At 41.2% G+C, this 16,636-nt stretch overlaps 1 protein-coding gene across 2 annotated transcripts in view; it reads right to left on the bottom strand.

The window, feature by feature from the left end:
• Nucleotides 1-10,866: 10,866 nt before the first annotated feature.
• nek7 (NIMA-related kinase 7) overlaps nt 10,867-16,636 on the bottom strand; it is a 141,989-nt gene continuing 136,219 nt past the window's right edge. Inside the window, exon 10 of one of the 2 annotated variants that reach the window (XM_029686769.2) lies at nt 10,867-12,408. In XM_029686769.2, the coding sequence (XP_029542629.1) occupies nt 12,295-12,408 (114 nt within the window). In that variant the 3' untranslated portion in view covers nt 10,867-12,294. The remainder of the gene's footprint in view (nt 12,409-16,636) is intronic. The other variant, XM_029686768.2, reaches the window with a different exon arrangement.

Raw genomic sequence — 16,636 nt, 5'->3', positions numbered from 1 at the left:
TACGTTAAGGACGACAAATAGCTGGCTAGCTAACCTCGGTAAATTAAGATAATCACTCTAAGACTACACACTCTAAACTACACAATTATCTTGGATACGAAGACAGCAAAGACAACTATGTAGCTAGCTAACACTACACTAATCAAGTCGTTCAGTTGAGTGTGATAGTTTCTACAGTGCTGCTATTCGGTAAACGGTGGACGTTTGCTAGCTGGCTAGCTGCTGGGCAGATAGCAGTGTAGACTACGTTAGGATGACGAAATACGATAATTACGCAATTATCTTTGATACAATGACGGCTATGTAGCTAGCTAAGAATAAATTGCTAAGATTAGACATCAAACCGTTGTACTATAATGAAATGTAATGAAATGTAATGAAAAGTTATACTACCTGCGGACCGAAGTGCGGATGCGACCACTCGCTCCAACCCGGAGTCGGCTTTCTATTTCACAACAAAGCCTCCTTCACTCACGCCGCCAAACTTACCCTAGTAAAACTGACTATCCTACCGATCCTCGACTTCGGCGATGTCATCTACAAAATAGCTTCCATAACTCTACTCAGCAAACTGGATGCAGTTTATCACAGTGCCATCTGTTTTATTACTAAAGCACCTTATACCACCCACCACTGCGACCTGTATGCTCTCGTCGGCTGGCCCTCGCTACATATTCGTCTCCAGACCCACTGATTCCAGGTCATCTTCAAGTCCATGCTATGTAAAGCTCCGCCTTATCTCAGTTCACTGGTCACGATGGCAACACCCAACCGTAGCACGCGCTCCAGCAGTTGTATCTCACTGATCATCCCCAAAGCCAACACCTCATTTGGCCGCCTTTCCTTCCAGTTCTCTGCTGCCTGTGACTGGAACGAATTGCGAAAATCGCTGAAGTTGGTGACTTTTATCTCCCTCACCAACTTCAAACATCTGCTATCTGAGCAGCTAACCGATCACTGCAGCTTTACATAGTCCATCGGTAAATAGCCCACCCAATTTACCTACCTCATCCCCATACTGTTTTTATTTATTTACTTTTCTGCTCTTTTGCCCACCAGTATCTCTACCTGCACATGACCATCTGATCATTTATCACTCCAGTGTTAATCTGCAAAATTGTAATTATTCGCCTACCTCCTCATGCCTTTTGCACACAATGTATATAGACTCTTTTTTCTACTGTGTTATTGACTTGTTTATTGTTTACTGTGTAACTCTGTGTTGTTGTCTGTTCACACTGCTATGCTTTATCTTGGTCAGGTCGCAGTTGTAAATGAGAACTTGTTCTCAACTAGTCTACCTGGTTAAATAAAGGTGAAATAAAAATAAAACCTGGTTTTGAGAAATGTATAATCGAATATTGTAAGATCTTTCATTGTCTGCTTAACTTCTTGCGTCGAGCCATCCCGGATCCGGTATCGTGACTACAGCCTCAAGCTCATTACCATAACGCAACTTTAACTATTCATGAAAATCACAAATGAAATGAAATTAATCTATTTGCTCTCAAGCTTAGCCTTTTGTTAACAACACTGTCATCTCAGATTTTCAAAATATGCTTCTCAACCATTGCAAAACAAGCATTTGTGTAACAGTATTGATAGCTAACGTAGCATTTAGCGTAGCATTTAGCGTTAGCATTCAGCAGGCAACATTTTCACAAAAACCAGAAAAGCATTCAAATAAAATCATTTACCTCTGAAGAACTTCGGATGTTTTCAATGAGGAGACTCTCAGATAGCAAATGTTCAGTTTTTCCTGAAAGATTATTTGTTTAGGACAAATCGCTCCGTTTTCATGCGTCACGTTTAGCTACGGAAAAAAAACTGTATCCAGGATTGTGTAAATCTATCCGCAAGCTCATTAGCATAACATAACGTTAACTATTCATGAAAATCGCAAATGAAATGAAATTAATCTATTTGCTCTCAAGCTTAGCCTTTTGTTAACAACACTGTCATCTCAGATTTTAAAAATATGCTTTTGAACCATAGCTAAACAAGCATTTGTGTAACAGTATTGATAGCCTAGCATAGGATTATGCCTGGCTTTCAGCATGCAACATTTTCACAAAAACCAGAAAAGGATTCAAATAAAATAATTTACCTTTGAAGAACTTCAGATGTTTTCAATGAGGAGACTCTCAGTTAGATAGCAAATGTTCAGTTTTTACAAAAAATATTATTTGTGTGGACTAATCGCTCCGTTTTTTTCATCACGTTTGGGTAAGGAAAAAAAAAAATAATAATAATAATAATATTAAGTCATTAAAACGTGAACTTTTTTCCAAATTAACTCCATAATATCGACAGAAACATGGCAAACCGATGTTTAGAATCAATCCTCAAGGTGTTTTTCACATATCTATCGACGATAAAATCCTTCGTGGCAGTTGACTTTCTCTTCTGAAGAAATGGAACGCGCATGGACCTACAGATTACGCAATAATTTCGACACAGGACACCGGGCGGGACACCAGGTAAATGTAGTCTCTTATGGTCAATCTTCCAATGATATGCCTACAAACACGTCACAATGCTGCAGACACCTTGGAGAAACGACACAAAATGCAGGCTCATTCCTGGCGCATTGACAGCCATATAAGGAGACATTGGAACACAGCGCCTTCAGAATCTGGGCCATTTCCAGTATGAAACTTCATCTTAGTTTCGCCTGTAGCATTAGTTCTGGGGCACTCACAGATAATATCTTTGCAGTTTTGGAAACGTCAGAGTTTTGTCTTTCCAAGGCTGTCAATTCCATGCATAGTCGAGCATCTTTTCGTGACAAAATATTGCGCTTAAAACAGGCACGTCTTTTTATCCAATAATGACATAGCGCCCCCATAGGTTGAAGAGGTTAAATGTCCCCTTTATTTATCCTACGGTTCTGACTTGTCGTACAGGGAGAACACTGTAAGAACAGCCCATGTTCTGAATTCTGTCGATGTACATTTCAAAAGTAGTGTAGTGGCTTTGCTGGCATACAAAAGTGTAGTAGCTTTGCTGGCAAACATCCCACATTATTGTTTTTTGCCCCACCAAGATTTACATGCTAAAATCGCCGCTGGAAATACGTGGCCGTGGCTTGCTATATAAAGCAGGCAGACAGGCATTCAATTACTATTCGATTGAACATTAGAATGGGCAAAACTAGTGACCTAAGCGACTAGGAGCGTGCTATGATCGTTGGTTCCAATATCTCAGAAACGGCCCGGCGTCCTGGGATTTTTACGCACAACAATGTCTAGGGCAGTAGTCTGTAAAAAAAAAAATGATTATAGCATTGCATTCCTAATTATATAAAAAAAAATGCCCTGTTGGCGGTGGCTGCACATGATTAACCAGCTGTAGCGCCGGGAAAGGCAATGTGTTTCCATTTTGAACCATTTCATGTGTCTGAAGGTAGAACTCAGAATACACCGCAGGCCCAGAAAAGCAAATCAAGTGCAGCTATAGGCCTACCGCTGGCCAATCAGATAGCTCAGCTCACCGTGTCTGCAGCCATAGGCTGTAAAAAGAAGCCTTGAGCGCACAGCAAAGTTGATACTGTGAGATTTCAAACGTTTTAAAACCATGACTAGAGCGAGACACAGAATACAGCAAAGAGCTAATGTTTTTATAACTAAGTTCATGTTTAAGTTGTTATTCAGCACTGCCAACACTAACAATTTTATAAGACTCAAAATGCGCGTTCTTCCTACTTCGTCGTGCGCTGAAGCTGCAATGTATGAGTATATCAAAGTGTGTCAAACTTGCGTTATTATTAGGGTCTTATATATTTTTTTTACATCAAGGAATATTTCACATCCTCTGGTCATAGGAGTAAGAACATGAATTGGTGTATGAGGCAGAAATAATGCAGTGCGACTTGAGTTTCTCCATCAGCTGGAAGACTGTGTCCCCTTTTCTCTGCGGAGGGACAGTGAGCGGGGTGAGAGGCAGCCTCACTGTCGCTCCCTCCCCTCAGACTGACCATCAAATGCATGCCATCAGTTCAGTAAAAACGAATTATTGTGCACACGGCTGTGCCTCACAAGTGATACAACAAATGATCTATTACCAGTGTGATCATATACTGTACCTACAATTTTGAAATCTAATTTCAAAATGGTCTGAGAAGAACATTGGCAGGGCAAATTATGTGCAGTGATAATGTATTGGGCCTATAGCCTACTGCACAAACCTAATTGCTACAGAATCATTTTTAATAGGTTTAATAGACTTATGTTTAAGTCATGTTTTTTAAAAATCTTGAGAGGTAGATCTCGGTTAGCTTTTGGACTAAGAAATTGATCTAGACTTAGAAAAAGGTTGGTGACCACTGGTCCAGGGTTTACCGAGAATGGTGCGACAAACATCCACTCAAAGGCAGTCCTGCGGACAAAAACAGCTCATTGATGAGGTTGAAGGAGAATGGCAAGAATTGTGCAAGCTAACAGGCAAATAACGGCGCAGTACAACTGTGATGTGCAGAAAGGCATCTCGGAAAGCACAACTCTCCAATCCTCGTCATGGATGGGCAATTGCAGCAGACGAACACACAGGTTCCACTCCTATCAGCTAAAAGCAAAAAGAGCGGCTCCAATAGGCACACGCTCACCAACACTGGTCAATTGAGGAGTGGAAAAACATTGCCTGGTCCGACGAATCCTGGTTCTTGTTGCGTCATTCTGATGGGAGAGTCAGGATATGTATAAGCAGCATTGTGCCTTATGTCAATGGTACAGGCTCGTGGTGGTGTAATAGTGTGGGGAATATTTTCCTGGCATAGGTTAGGTCCCTTGATATGAATTGAGCAACATGTCCATGCCCCCAAGAATTCAGGCTGTTCTGGGGCAGAGGGGGTCCAACCCAGTACTAGATGGGTGTACCTAATAAACTGGCCAGGGTGTATAAGAGGATTTGAAATTTTATTTGATAGACTTCAATTCTACCTGCTAATTTCATAGCTGATCTATCCCCTTAAAAAATATATATATGTATCCTAACATTCATTGAAATGTTATGCATTTGTAACAACCACCACAGAACATCCTGCATAATTCCTAATTAGGTTTCCAGGTAATGTACCAGTAAAGTTTTCCTAGCAAACCAAAATTGGTTCTGTGAAAGTTCCCAGAACATTTGTTAGTTTGTGGTAAATGTTCCCATAACACAAAAACAATCATGTTTATACACTGAACAAAAATGCAACATGTAAAGAAACCATCCAGGCTGTATCTCAACCGGTCGTGATTAGGAGTCCCATAGGGCGGCGTACAATTGTCTCAGCGTTGTCCGGGTTTGGCCGGTGTAGGACGTCGTTAAAATAACTATTTGTTCTTTACTGACTTGCCTAGATAAATAAAGGTAACATTAAAAAACTTCTTTTTTTTAAATAAGTGTTGGTCCCGTTTCATGAGTTTAAAAAAAAGATCCCAGAAATGTTTAAAACCACAGAAAAAGCTTATTTCTCTCAAATGTTGTATACATCCTTGTTAGCGAGCATTTCTCATTTGACAAGCAGTGTACAGTATAAAGCATGTGACAGGATTTGATTGATTGTACAGTCAAAGGCATTCACTGATAGAATGATGTCTGACCGAGTTGAGATTTTCTGTGATCTATCTTCATTCAAAAGAAGTGTATGCGGGCGGACATATTATCATCCAGACAATGTTGCAAAATACTTTTTACTTTATTGCATTCAGTTAGCATACAAAGCAATTATGATGCACATCTTGAAAGACAGCCATGAAATGTTCAAAAACATGTTTTTCTCCCCAATACTTCAATAAGAACTTCAGGGGGCTGGTAGGAAGAATATACACTCCTCTACGTATTTATTTGGACAGTGAATCTAAAACTCTTAATTTGGTTTTATACTCCAGCATTTTGGACTTGTTTTATACGAGACGACAGTGCAGAATGCCACCGTTTATTTGAGGTTATTTTCATACATAGCCGTTTTAGCGGCTAGACATGAATGCACTTATAGTATTCAAACAAATTCACTTACAGATGCACAAAGGTTCATGACCCAAAAACAAACCTCTCACCATTACCAATAACATGGGAGGTTAGCATATTTTTTCAGGGGTGGGGGGATATACTATTTATGCCTGTAACTGTCTCACTCATCAATATTCACAATTAATTCATGATTATCCTTAATCATGGTAGGATCCACATTAATGTAGAAGTTTTCAGAAACATATATTCTTATTTACAATTAAAATGACTCACATGGACAACCATTAAACATTCATTTCTATTGGTCATCATCCCAAACACAACCAAAACAAACTGCAAATGCATCCAACAAATTTGTAAAGTCACAAGCTTGATGTAGTCATTGCGTGTAGGGATATGGGACCAAATACTCAACTTTTCTCTCATTGTAATACACTATAAGTGAATTTGTCCAAATACTTACTACACCTTCAAATGGGGGGGGGGACTAGATACACAAAGTGCTTTCATTTCTAAACAGTACAAAATAAGTATGAAAATATCCTCAAATAAAAAGGTGACATCATGTACTGTTGCCTCATAAAACATTTGATCTCAAATCCAAAAAGCTAGAGTATAGATCCAAATTAAAAGTTTTAGCTTCACTGTCCAAATAAATATGTAGGGGAGTGTAGTATCCTCATCACACTACCAATGGAGCAGAGGTCATCACCCCTGTGAGCAATCTAATCGAGCGCAAGAACAGTGTGCGTGCGCCCTCAATGAGCATTAAAAAAAGAGCCTTGGTGCTTTCCTCCATACGACAACCTGTGAGTGTTTACAGGTTTAAAAAAATGATATTTTAAGGCAAATACATTACTTAGTGATCCTGCAGAGGTTTTGTATAATCTCAGCCAGTATTTTTGAAAGTAGTGCTCACAAGCCAAAACGGATCCCGAAAATTGTGTACTACATCCTGCATTTTGTAGAAATGCTGTTTTTTTTGCAATTCATATATGTTACGAATTCAAATTTATACAATATCTTTTACGAATTTGTAAGCGCTTAAGATCCTAGACTGCATCTTTAATCTTCTACAAAGCAATAGGAATAAATTATGTTTTTCTTTACCAAAACAAGAGCCGAAAGAAAAGCAAGGTGGTGGTGGGGTTATAGAATAAAACATTTAAAAAGACACTTGAATAAAACCGTCAATCCTCTTAACTGTTATCTGATCAAATAAATACCATTTGACATTTGGTATAATCTTTGCTACAGTTTCCATAAACTGATGATGGTGCTGTGCAAAAGCCATTCTGATAGGAGGACATTATTGGTAAGGCATGTATTGTAACTAACAAAACTCCCTCATTTTCCATTAGTTACAGACACTGAAAGATGAGTAGAGAAAGGCATCAAAGGTGTAATAATGGCGTGTACAGAGGACTGAGTTTGTAAAAGACAGAACTTGAATATTGAAATGGAATATAGCAAACAATCAGTTGGTGGGACATTGTGGAGAACTGTGGAAACAAAGAAAAACATCAACGAGACGTGCAATGGAAATTAGTTGGATCCTGTACCTCCTGCATTGTATCACACTGTTGTTCATTTCCCCAATCAAACAACGGCAGACATCAGCACAAATGGTGATTTGATGTGTCAACGTGATCATTGTTAAACTTAGGCATCAGTTCAGTAAACCACCCTACCACCGATAAAAAACTAAAGCACACACAAAAACAAAACGGTTGATTACTAGCTATCCTATTTCAAATCTATGGTGAGCCTACTCGTAAATCTAAGAGTGGGCTTATTTTAAAACTAAAATATAGGGTTGGAGTATTAGTTAGAATTATCACTAATATACTTTAACAGGCACTTCCGTTTTCATTTGTTTCTCATGTCATGGACTGCACTAACCAGACAAAGCTTTTATATTATTTCATTAACATTAAAATGAAATCAAATCAGAATTTATTGGTCACGTACACGGTCTGTAGATGTTATCGCAGGTGCAACGAAATGCTTATTTTTCTAGCTCCAACAGTGCAGCAATATCTAGCAATAAAATGTACATTACCAAGTACATACATGTATAACCTTGCTGTTAACTAGCGACGTCTCTCTACCTACTGTACCTCATTCCTAGTTCTCGCACTCTTGCGCTCTCCCTCTCGCTCACTACCCTGCTTTATGGTAAAATACATAGCACAATCCTTCCTGAAATACATTCACTGTCATATTACCATACCTTCCTATCAGTACCGGGGTAAAAAGTGCAACGTAGCAACATTTAACCATTAAAACACTTACAATTTTTTCCCTGTCTGGTTGTTGTTACGATTTAGAATCTAATCTACAGATAATCTACACTTAACAGTATTCTGTTCCTAAAATAACAATACTCAACATTAATATTTTGCAGATTCTGCTGTGTGTGTGTGTGTTTGTATATAGTACATATTCATTGATATTTATCAAAATACATCAGTAACACAGGTGTCAGCAGACTACTTAATGTTGAATCCTAACTTGAGATCCTAATCCTCTGAAAGTCCTCCATCACCCCAGGGCAGGGCCAGGAGGGTACAACAGAAACATTGTACGTTTCTTAACCGCAGCAATCTTTAAACACAACAGGAACAGAAAGAGGATATATCTGGGACACAGTGCATTCGGAAAGTATTCAGACCTCTTTACTTATTCTACATTTTGTTACGTTACAGTGTCATGCTGTTTATTATCTATGCATAGCCACTTTACCACTAACTACATGTACAAATGACCTTGACTAGCCTGTACCCCTGCACATTGACTCGGTACCCCCTGTATACAGCCTCGTTATTGTTATTTTACTTTTAACTTTTTTTTTGTAAACTAAGCATTTCCCCCCCTGTTGTAAACTAAGCGTTTCCCCCCCTGTTGTAAACTAAGCGTTTCCCCCCCTGTTGTAAACTAAGCGTTTCCCCCCCTGTTGTAAACTAAGCGTTTCCCCCCCTGTTGTAAACTAAGCGTTTCCCCCTGTTGTAAACTAAGCGTTTCCCCCTGTTGTAAACTAAGCGTTTCCCCCCTGTTGTAAACTAAGCGTTTCCCCCTGTTGTAAACTAAGCGTTTCCCCGTTGTAAACTAAGCGTTTCCCCCTGTTGTAAACTAAGCGTTTCCCCCTGTTGTAAACTAAGCGTTTCCCCCTGTTGTAAACTAAGCGTTCCCCCCTGTTGTAAACTAAGCGTTTCCCCCCTGTTGTAAACTAAGCGTTTCCCCCTGTTGTAAAGCGTTTCACCCAGTTGTAAACTAAGCGTTTCCCCCGTTGTAAACTAAGCGTTTCCCCCTGTTGTAAACTAAGCGTTTCCCCCTGTTGTAAACTAAGCGTTTCCCCCCTGTTGTAAACTAAGCGTTTCCCCCCTGTTGTAAACTAAGCGTTTCCCCTGTTGTAAACTAAGCGTTTCACCCAGTTGTAAACTAAGCGTTTCACCCAGTTGTAAACTAAGCGTTTCCCCCTGTTGTAAACTAAGCGTTTCACCTGTTGTAAACTAAGCGTTTCACCTGTTGTAAACTAAGCGTTTCCCCCCGTTGTAAACTAAGCGTTTCCCCCCGTTGTAAACTAAGCGTTTCACCTGTTGTAAACTAAGCGTTTCCCCCCGTTGTAAACTAAGCGTTTTCCCCCCGTTGTAAACTAAGCGTTTCCCCTGTTGTAAACTAAGCGTTTCACCCCGTTGTAAACTAAGCGTTTCCCCGTTGTAAACTAAGCGTTTCCCCCTGTTGTAAACTAAGCGTTTCCCCCTGTTGTAAACTAAGCGTTTCCCCCTGTTGTAAACTAAGCGTTTCACCCCCTGTTGTAAACTAAGCGTTTCACCCCCTGTTGTAAACTAAGCGTTTCACCCCCTGTTGTAAACTAAGCGTTTCACCCCCCTGTTGTAAACTAAGCGTTTCCCCCTGTTGTAAACTAAGCGTTTCCCCTGTTGTAAACTAAGCGTTTCCCCCTGTTGTAAACTAAGCGTTTCCCCCCTGTTGTAAACTAAGCGTTTCCCCCCTGTTGTAAACTAAGCGTTTCCCCCTGTTGTAAACTAAGCGTTTCCCCCCTGTTGTAAACTAAGCGTTTCCCCCTGTTGTAAACTAAGCGTTTCACCCCCTGTTGTAAACTAAGCGTTTCCCCCTGTTGTAAACTAAGCGTTTCCCCCTGTTGTAAACTAGCGTTTCCCCCTGTTGTAAACTAAGCGTTTCCCCCTGTTGTAAACTAAGCGTTTCCCCCCTGTTGTAAACTAAGCGTTTCCCCCTGTTGTAAACTAAGCGTTTCCCCTGTTGTCTAAGCCCCTGTTGTAAACTAAGCGTTTCCCCCCTGTTGTAAACTAAGCGTTTCCCCCCTGTTGTAAACTAAGCGTTTCCCCCTGTTGTAAACTAAGCGTTTCCCCCCTGTTGTAAACTAAGCGTTTCCCCTGTTGTAAACTGCGTTTCCCCTGTTGTAAACTAGCGTTTCCCCTGTTGTAAACTAAGCGTTTCCCCCTGTTGTAAACTAAGCGTTTCCCCCTGTTGTAAACTAAGCGTTTCCCCCTGTTGTAAACTAAGCGTTTCCCCCTGTTGTAAACTAAGCGTTTCCCCCCTGTTGTAAACTAAGCGTTTCCCCCCCCTGTTGTAAACTAAGCGTTTCCCCCTGTTGTAAACTAAGCGTTTCCCCCTGTTGTAAACTAAGCGTTTCCCCCTGTTGTAAACTAAGCGTTTCCCCCCTGTTGTAAACTGTAAAAAGCGTTTCCCCGTTGTAAACCCCCCGTTGTAAACTAAGCGTTTCCCCCGTTGTAAACTAAGCGTTTCCCCCAGTTGTAAACTAAGCGTTTCCCCCCTGTTGTAAACTAAGCGTTTCCCCCTGTTGTAAACTAAGCGTTTCCCCCTGTTGTAAACTAAGCGTTTCCCCCTGTTGTAAACTAAGCGTTTCCCCCCTGTTGTAAACTAAGCGTTTCCCCCTGTTGTAAACTAAGCGTTTCCCCCCTGTTGTAAACTAAGCGTTTCCCCTGTTGTAAACTAAGCGTTTCCCCTGTTGTATTAGTCAAATGTGACACTTTTTTATTTTATTATAAAATGTATACAATTTTTTTCCTTCCCCAATCTACACACAATAACCCATAATGACAAAGCAAAACCAGGTTTTTAGACAAAATAAAAAACAGAAATACCTTTACATAAGTATTCATACCCTTTACTATGAGACTCGAAATTGAGCTCAGGTGCATCCTGTTTCCATTGATCATCCTTGATTTGTTCCTACAACTTGATTGGACTCTACCTGTGGTAAATTAAATTGATTGGACATGATTTGGAAATGCACACACTTGTCTATATAAGGTCCCACAGTTGACAGTGCATGTCAGAGCAAAAACCTAGCCAGGAGGTAGAAAGAGTTATCGGTAGAGCACCGAGACAGGATTGTGTCGAGGCACAGATCTGGGGAAGGGTACCAACACATTTCTGCAGCATTAAAGGTCCCCAAGAACAAAGTGGCCTCCATCATTCTCAAATGGAAGAATCTTGGAACCACCAAGACTCTACCTAGAGCTGGCCACCCAATCGGGATAGAAGGGCCTTGGTCAGGGAGATGACCAAGAACCCGAAGTTCACTCTGTGGAAATGGGAGTACCTTCTCTACAGCACTCCACCAATCAGGCCTTCATGGTAGAGAGGCCAGATCGAATCCACTCCCCAGTAAAAGGTGCATGACAGCCCACTTGGAGTTTGACAAAGGACACCTAAAGGACTCGGACCATAAGAAACAAGATTCTCTGGTCTGATGAAACCAAGATTGAACTCTTTGGCCTGAATGCCAAATGTTGAGGAAACCAGGCACCGCTCATCACCTGGCCAATACCATCCCTATGGTGAAGCACGGTGGTGGCAACATCATGCTGTGGGATGTTGTTCAGAGGGAGGGACTGGGAGATCGAGGGAAAGATGAACGGAGCAAGAGAATTTTTACTCTGATTAAATGTCAGGAATTGTGAAAAACTGAGTTTAAATGTACTTGGATAAGGTGTATGTAAACTTCCGACTTCAACTGTATGTCATTATGGGGTATTGTGTGTAGATTGATGAGGGGAAAAAACATTTAATCCATTTTAGGATAAGGCTGTAAAGTAGCAAAATGTGGAAAAAGTGAAGGGGTCTGAATACTTTACGAATGCACTGTAAATAACCCCCTTCTCTTAAACAAAACACCTACATTACATAACTTTTTTTTTTGCAGAACTTCTCAATACATGATTGTGTGAAAGACGAGATTGGTGTCTGCCTGTCCTTATGTGGAAGCGAGGGATGAAAGGAGGAGGGAAGAGAGGAAGAGATGCGGGTTGTATTGTATCCTCAGGTGTAGACTTAGCTGCCCTGCTGCGTCTGGCCGTGCATGTGTTTGGCGACGTCATACACATACATGATGTCCGGCCTCTTCTCTGGGTCGGGGTTAATACACATATCTACCACCTTCCTCAGCTAGATGGAGAGAGGAAGAAGAGGGAGAGAGGAGTGGAAAGAGAGGGGTGGGCAGAGAGAGGGAGCGAGAGAGAGAGATGGAGACAGAAAACAGAGAGAGGAAGACAGAGATATCAGCTATTAGACAGTATACTGAGAGACAGCACAAAGTGAGCCGCCTGTCTCGTGTTAAAAGAACATTCCAGACAAATGAACAAATCTAATGACAGAAACACAAATCTCTCATTGTCACCCTCTTCCTGTTTCAATAGCAGCTAACAAACTACAGGTGTGGTAACAAAATACAGCAGGGGGGGTAAGTATGTTAATTTCCCCACGGCCTTGTGAATCGACTTCCAGCCAACCTGAGAGAGAGACACACACACACGTGGCTTGCACATCGCCAAATCAGGCAGAGACATATGCACGTGTATTACATAAAGACACACACACCGTCTCGGAGACAGCCTTTACATTTGAAGCCGAGCGGAGCCACTGATTGGAGCAGATAGACGGTTCAGAGGTGGAACAGCGACCGCCATCATAAAAAAAAAATAAGGTAAAAAATAAAGATCGAAAGCGCCTGTGTAAGGTCACTATGGTAACCGCCTGCCAACTTCCTGGCTGCTGTTGCGTGGCGCTAGGCCCGGCGAGTCCTCGTCATGCAGTGTACGGTGTGTGTCAAATCAAATGGTATTCGTCACATGAGCCGAAAACAACTGGTGTAGACTTTATAGTGAAATGCTTGCTTACGAGCCCTTCCCAACGATGCAGGGTTTAAAAATAATAATAAAAATAAAAAGTAACACGAGGAATAAAATAAAATACACAAGAATGGAGCTATATACAGAGAGTATCAGTACCAGATCAATGTGCAGAGGGTATATGATATTTGAGGTAAACATGTACATGAAGACAGGGTAAAGTGACTAGGCATCAGGATAGATATTATTATTATTATTATTATTAAGAGTAAAATAAAGAACAGAGTAGCAGCTCAATAAAGAACAGTGTAAAAGTGAGTGTGTGTGCGCGTGTGTGTCAGGGTGTGTGTGTGATGCAAATGCAAACAGTCTTAGAACCACAGAATGGAGAAAGAGGGGGATTAGCGATGAAGAGATTCAGATATGTAAAATACTGATTTGCCTCTTCGCAGCAGAGAGATGGAGGGGGACGGAGGGATGGTGTCAGGTGGAGGGGGGAGAGAGGGGGGGAGCAAACGGAGGAGACAGTAAATGACACAACAAAGATGAGCAGCTGACAGTTTCCTGCCGATGCTTCAGGAGCATTGTTTATATCCAGACAGTCGCTGCAGGCAACACCCATCCCATCCCTCCATCTCCTTCTCCATATCTCGCTCTTTCCCTTCCCATCTCTCTCTTTCCTGGATGTGGTGATAGAGGGGTGATATGGGGGCTGGGTGGGGGAAGATGGGTAGCGACTAGCGAGACTCATGCACGCACGCACGCACACACATTATAGGCAGAAACTTAAGCCGGAAGTTCCCTTGGTAAGAACTGTTCAATGTTGGTCTGACCAATTAGAATCTATGCTTCAAGATGATTTTGATCACGCGGACTGGGAAATGTTCCGGGTCGCCTCTGGGAATTGTATTGACGTATACAGACTCGGTGCCTGGGTTAATCAGGAAATGGATAGAGGGTGTTGTTCCTACTGGGATGATTAAAACTTATGCAAACCAAGTAAACATGGATAGGTGGCAGCATTCGTGCAAAACTGAAAGAGCGAACCACCACATTTAACCATCGCAAGGTGACTGGGAACATGGACGTGTACAAACAGACCATCTATGTCCTCCGTAAGGCGAACAATGAGGCAAAACAACAGTACAGGGACAAAGCTGAGCCGCAATTTAACGGCTCCTACACAAGACGCAAAATCACAGACTATAAAGGGAAAGCCGGCCACGTCGTGGACACACCTCCTCGCTCCTGGACAAGCTAAACACCTTTGCCCGCTTTGATGGAAAAAAAACACGGAGCTGGCGACGCGAGGTTTCCTCCAGGCGTGATGCTTGGCGTTCAAGCCAAAAAGTTCAACCTTGGTTTCATCAGACCAGACAATCTTGTTTCTCATGGTCTGAGAGTCTTTAGGTGCCTTTTGGCAAACTCCAAGTGGGCTGAGGAGTGGCTTCCATCTGGCCACTTTACCTATAAAGGCCTTATTGGTGGAGTGCTGCAGAGATGGTTGTCCTTCTGGAAGGTTCTCCCATCTCCACAGAGGAACTCTGGAGCTCTGTCAGAGTGACCATTGGGTTCTTGGTCAAGACCCTTCTCCCCCAATTGCTCAGTTTGGCAGGGCGCACAGTTCTAGGAAGAGTCGTGGTGGATCCAAACTTCTTCCACTTAAGAATGATGGAGGACACTGTTCTTGGGGATCTTCAATGGTGCAGAAATGTTTTGGTACCCTTCCTCAGATCTTCGGACAATCCCTTCGACTGCATGGCTTGGTTTTTCCTCTGACATGCACTGTCAACTGTGGGATCTTATATAGACAGCTGTGTGCCTTTCCAAATTATGTCCAATCAATTGAATTTACCACAGGGGGACTCCAATCAATTTGTAGAAACATCTCAAGAATGATCAATGGAAACAGGATGCAACTGAGCTTAATTTCAAGTCTCATAGCAAAGGGTCTGAATACATACTTATGTAAATAAGATGGTCACTCGACCAAAAAATAAATATACATTTATACAATTCCAAAAATGTATTTTGCCTATTGCTTGCCTTCAACATTTAATAAAACAATTGATCTAAATCAACTACATTTCCCTAACAAAAAAATACACCTACCCCCCCTACAAATGTCAATTCATTATAACCCACATATGAATTAACAAGAGACGTGCTGTAGCCTGCACATAGACTACATAAGGTAAAATGTAGGTACAGTACTGCATTGTATATTAAATCACCGCTTCCAGTTGCCGCCTGGCGGTGACTAAATATTTTTCAGATATTCAAATCCTCCTGTTAAAGCATTTTTTCCCTCATGCAATGAAAAGTGTCAAATTAAGATCCGACATCTGTATAGTTGGATCTACAGTGAGGTCTGAAATTATGTATATGAAAAATGTATATTTTTGGCAAAAAATCAAATTGGGGAAATTATATTATTGTTTACATATACAATTGCTCAGAGAAGTAATATATATTTTCTCAAAAAGATAGGGGTCAAGATTATTGACACCCCTGTTTGGAATACCTTTCAAAACACCACCTTGCGAGGATAATGGCACTGGGCCTTTTTCTAAAATGTTTGATGAGTTGGAGAACACATTGGGAGGGATCTTAGACCATTACTCCTCACAGAATACTTCCAGATTCTTGATATCCTTCATCTGTGCTTATGTACTGCCCTCTTCAATTCAAACCACAGGTTTTTAATGGGTTTCAAGTCCAGAGACTGAGACATGCCATTGCAAAATTTCCCAAAAGCATCTGAAGGCAAAGTTCATTGTTAGAACCTTCGTAGGAGCACCGTTATATCGCCGAGCTGTTCACAAAACCATTGCATTAACGTTGCTCTTGAAAACGCTCGTAATCTAACGCCTGCCTCAGACCACTCGTGGAACAGCTAATTTTGTCGTTAGATGGTTTTTTTTGTCCATCAGCATCACTTTATACACAGACAATCTCCACTAAACATAGAATCACATGGTTTATGTCTTTCTGTCCTCACCGATAACCTCAGAACAAAGTTGACTAAAATACAAAGTTGCCCATGTCTGCGCAATTGATACAAACAAGCGACATATAAAAACATACTTCAAATAAAAACTGAGATGACTGCATTAAAATATAAATACAGTAGGCTATAGGCCTATTTTAATCAAATTGAAATACATTTCATGTTCAGAGTTCTATTTTGCTACTTGTAGGCTACCGTCCGTAATATGTCCCTATATATTTCGCGCTGTGCAGCCTAGCATGTGCGCAATGAGGTGCAAAATCTCAATTTAGTGCATGATTCTGGGAAGACATTACAATAAGCCGTCTCAACATTTGCAGCCTTCGGTAATATCTTTCTAGGAGCTGAACTGTCATCAGTATGGTGCAATAATTCTAATGTTAAGGTAATATTTGAATGGAAAGCAGACCCGAAGGCAGCGTTGCCTTTCGACCCCATCAGATTCGACACAAGCCTCAACGACACACTTAGAAAACTTAGATCTTAGATCTCTCTGCGTGGTGTTCTGGGAAAGATGCATCGTTAAAGCCTATGT

The sequence above is a fragment of the Oncorhynchus nerka genome, linkage group LG17 (assembly GCF_034236695.1).
Source record: "Oncorhynchus nerka isolate Pitt River linkage group LG17, Oner_Uvic_2.0, whole genome shotgun sequence".
Lineage (NCBI taxonomy): Eukaryota > Metazoa > Chordata > Actinopteri > Salmoniformes > Salmonidae > Oncorhynchus > Oncorhynchus nerka.
Note: the sequence above shows the minus strand (reverse complement) of the source record. Positions and strands in the feature narration are given on the sequence as shown.